General features: G+C 44.5%; 1 protein-coding gene across 1 annotated transcript in view; it reads left to right on the top strand.

Moving 5' to 3' along the window:
- Positions 1-4050, top strand: part of LOC109543104 (leucine-rich repeat-containing G-protein coupled receptor 5A) — a gene marked incomplete in the record, with an annotated part of 85470 nt that extends 81420 nt beyond the window's left edge. Inside the window, 4 exon segments of the mRNA XM_048662730.1 lie at positions 312-1090; positions 2243-2527; positions 2587-2884; positions 3020-4050. Coding sequence (XP_048518687.1) covers positions 312-1090; positions 2243-2527; positions 2587-2884; positions 3020-3511 — 1854 coding nt within the window.
- Positions 4051-4287: the final 237 nt, after the last annotated feature.

The raw sequence follows: 4287 nt of genomic DNA, 5'->3' as shown, positions 1-4287 counted from the left end.
ACTAAAATTTTGCGGTTAGTTCGAGCAGCAAGTTTGGGTTTGATAACGGGTTGTTGACGTCATGGACCCAAATGGTTCCTTGATAAGATGATTTTGCGATGAGAATCGTAATGTTTCTCACTTTTGCAACGATGCCAGTGTTTCCAGTTTCTTAAACTGCGTTTCAAAAAACGCAGTTTGCGAAACGTACCGAAGCGCTGGTGAAAACGGTTCGTCGTTAAACGCGTTTAACATAAACTTAGTTTCGTCAAACTGCGTTTCGCTTGTTTCTGATGAAGATGGGCCTAAAGCGAGCCCATTTAATTTCAGGGTTCCTGGCCGTCGTGGATGCCTCCACTCTAGGGGAATTCCGCATGTACGCCATTCCTTGGCAAATGTCTCCTGGATGCCAATTGGCCGGATTTCTCGGCGTCCTCAGCTCCGAGCTGTCCGTCTATACGTTGGCCGTGATTACGTTGGAACGGAATTACGCCATCACTCATGCAATGCACCTCAATAAGCGTTTATCTTTGCGGCACGCCGGCTACATCATGGTATGCGGCTGGAGTTTCGCCATTATAATGGCGATCCTTCCCCTGTTCAGCGTGTCGGATTATCGCAAGTTCGCCGTGTGCCTGCCCTTCGAGATAAAAGACGTAATCAGCCTCACCTACGTGGTCTTTCTCATGCTTATTAACGGCGTCGCCTTCTTAATCCTGATGGGCTGCTACCTGAAAATGTACTGCGCCATCCGCGGCTCCCAAGCCTGGAACTCCAACGATTCGCGCATCGCCAAGCGAATGGCTCTCTTGGTCTTTACCGACTTTCTCTGCTGGTCGCCGATCGCCTTTTTTTCGCTCACCGCCTCCTTCGGCCTGCAGCTGATCAGTCTGGAGCAGGCCAAGGTGTTCACGGTGTTCGTTCTGCCGTTGAATTCCTGCTGCAACCCGTTTTTGTACGCGATCCTGACGAAGCAGTTCAAGAAGGACTGCGTCATGATATGCAAAGCCATTGAGGAGAGCCGAGTGACCAGAGGCATCGGCCGCTGTCGGCACAGCTCCAACTTCAGCAACCGGCAGACTCCCGCCAACACAAACAGCTTGGCCGATAGGTAAGTTGCATGGCTGAACAATGCGAGCAAACTGACGAGTTGGACTCGCAAAATTAGAATCATTCCAATACGGCCACTTTTCCGGTCATACCGGGAGTGCGTATCAACTTGGTTATTTTAAATGGAACACCCCATATATTGGAACGCTTACACTGTTCAAGCAAACCACTTCTGAAGATGCAAGCCASTCGTGCTTGCGAAACGTCAGSAAGAAATTCCATTTTACGACGGCCTAAAAACCCAATAGTTTCAAGGAATGGTCTCGAAAATCTGTYTYTKWTACCCCATATATTKTTACATTTTTACATTCCATCCCAAGTTCTAAATGTATACAGGGTTATTCACGCTATACGGCACGGACGTTTGCGGCTAGCCCGAGTTAAAATCACTTCCTTGGAAAGGGAGTTTTTAAAACAATTTTTATTTCGATTGATATGGATTTCAGCTTCAAGATACAACTGTTCGTTATTACAGACTTGTGAGAATATATAGTGAATTAATGCTGATGAGTTTACATGCTATCTGTGAAACTGAAGAACATTATGTGCCTGGTAAGCATAAGTAGATATTTCCTTATGCTTAGCTGCGAAATAGAATATCATGAATTTGTGAAGTTGGCTAAATAGGATATCATAACTCCCGTTTGTTTTTTGCAAAGTATTATTTCATGAATCCATAGAGGCCTATCGAGTGCACATTTAAAAAATATTAATTCATAAAATAATACTTTCTAAAAATCAAACGGTTTAGCCGCAAACTTGCGTGCCGTATAGCGTGAATAACCCTGTACAGTAAACCCAGCATTATGTATAATGTCATACATCTAGGTTTAGTCGTTTTTGATATGTTTCAAATTTTATGTAAAAATGACAGTTGTAGGCAAAATTATTAATTTTCCCTAGAAGGAAATATGGGTTACTTGATTCGAGTCGCAAGTTGAGAAAACCGCCTTTGTGTAAAGTCGTCTATTCCAAAAGTGCATATTTTTCAAAATTTTGCCAATTGACAGTTTTCATTCAGGCCCTCTCAGTTGTTTGCAGCTGTCAGTTACTCAGTATGACAGCGAGCTCTCTGCCTGTCACGCCCTCACTCATGCAATCTCAATAAACGTTGACCAATCATGAAAACTGATTGTCTGTTGCAATTTCGAAGATCATCAAGAGAAAACCAAAACCACCAACCGCCGCCTCAATGCACCTGCAATACGAAACTTCTTGGCGAAAAGAAACAGCCGAAACCGGCGCCCCGCCTGGAAAGACAGCCGAGCACTAAAGATTGGCTTCTGGGCAAAGCGCGCTGGTTGCTGTGCGTAAGAAGACCCACGCGACATCGGCGCCCTCCCAGCAACACGTACACGTACCAAATTGCGGAAATTCAGCAGAAGCAACACAAAAGGGCGTCGTCGATGTCTTCTAGTGAGAATTTCAGCTCGTCCAGGTATAGTGAAACCGCCGAAGAAACTGAGTTAACTTTGAGAACTTCCATCATCGCTTCAGATCGGACTCATGGAGGAACAATGCGCACAACTGCGGCATCCCATTGCGCATGTTAGACCCGAAGCGGAGAGCGTCTTCATGGGTGGTGACTCGAAAGACGTCGCAGGACTCGAATTTGTCCAGTTCGAGGAACGATTCGTCAGGCTCGGCCACTACGGCCAGCACCAGCACGTGGCGCATGTCCCGATCGAGTGGGTCCAGTGAACCGTCGAGGATCATCCGAGTGAAGCCGAGACTGACCAGGCAGTACGCTTTTCATGACGAACTCGACCCACCTGGCTCACCAGGAAGACTAACAGTAAGAGCTTCAGAGACTCATTTTTTTACAAGCTTCTTGTTGGGAATTTCGCATCAAAAATTTTTGTCTTCAAAAAAGACAGAATTTCCTCCTTCCAATGCTAAGTTAACCCGGACGATTTCTTGCAATTTTCAGGTGCGATTTCTGACCACTATTCCTTCAGCTGCTGAGACCAGCATGCTAGAGGAAGAAGCCCAGTCCAGTGCAGCAGTGAGTCCTGCCAAAGAGTCGAACGTGCCGGAGCCATTCTATGCCATCCTGCATAGTCCCATATCTCCCGTCACGCCCGTGAGACGACAATCGATTGTCACGCTCCATCCGGCCTCGGAAGTGTTAAACAACAATAACGACGAGGTGCTGCTGGAAAAACCCAGCAGGAAAACGGGCACTAACATTAACATCACAAACAATGTCCTTGTCGATGAGGCCGATACAGGGATTTGTATGAAGAATTTAACGAAAATAGATTTAAGTGTTACTTGTAATGGTAGTCATAATGAGGCCAGTGTTGCAAGGCCGAGCAGCACTAGCACTAGTGTGAGCATAAAAGATGTTAGTTTAACGAACAACGGCAATTCTAGTCATTCGGGTGGGCAGGCCCCTCCCGAGGCTGGTTCCTCCAGCTGACAGTAGGTAATCCTAGAGTATTTAATGTAAGAGTGCGGTGCTAAAAGACAATTTTCTCATCCCTATTCCGTCAGTTAAAACAATTGTTAATAGTAGGTGTAATTATAAATTATACATATACTGAGGGTTCATGCATTCCCATCTTCAATCGGTCTTTCACTCCCACTCCCTGGGTGCATATTGTCTGATCCGTCCAGCCCATTGATAAATTGAAAAGGAGTGTAGGGGTTTTCCCCGAGATCTCATAATTTGCCTGAAAACTATCTGCATAAGAACAATATTCCATAGCTAAAACTCGATGATGGTGGGAAGCTGAACACTTGTATAAAACTGTATATAAACGGCCATACCTAACAGTAAAGGATTTATAGGTGTATAATAATAGAAAGCTGCCCTCATGAAAAAGTGCCATACTGAGTTTTAGACAAACGATTACCGTGAAAGCATAGCATAAAATTGTTGAGAAATTTGGAGTCATTATGTACAGGGTGTCGAATTTTATAGCCTTAGCCAGATTTTCAAATAAATATTTACATGTTCGTCTGCTTGTTTGAGAAGAAATTTCACTTTAACATTGTCAGTTTTTCAACCACATGATTGCGTTCGCAGACATTCACGCGAAACTTTGGTTTATCTTCCATTCCTGATATTCTGGTGATTCTCTTAACAAAACTTAGCACGAAGTATATCTTTCAGATTGTAGACGAAATGGTGAAGGGCATTGTACGTTAGCCAATAAAATTTATTTATACGGATGGGGTTTCAGAGTTGAAGTG

This window comes from Dendroctonus ponderosae, unplaced genomic scaffold (genome assembly GCF_020466585.1).
Source record: "Dendroctonus ponderosae isolate FM_Combo_2020 unplaced genomic scaffold, Dpon_F_20191213v2 Dpon_F_20191213_1, whole genome shotgun sequence".
Classification (NCBI taxonomy): Eukaryota; Metazoa; Arthropoda; class Insecta; order Coleoptera; family Curculionidae; genus Dendroctonus; species Dendroctonus ponderosae.
The sequence above is the reverse complement of the archived record's forward strand: the minus strand, read 5'-3'. Positions and strand labels throughout refer to the sequence as shown.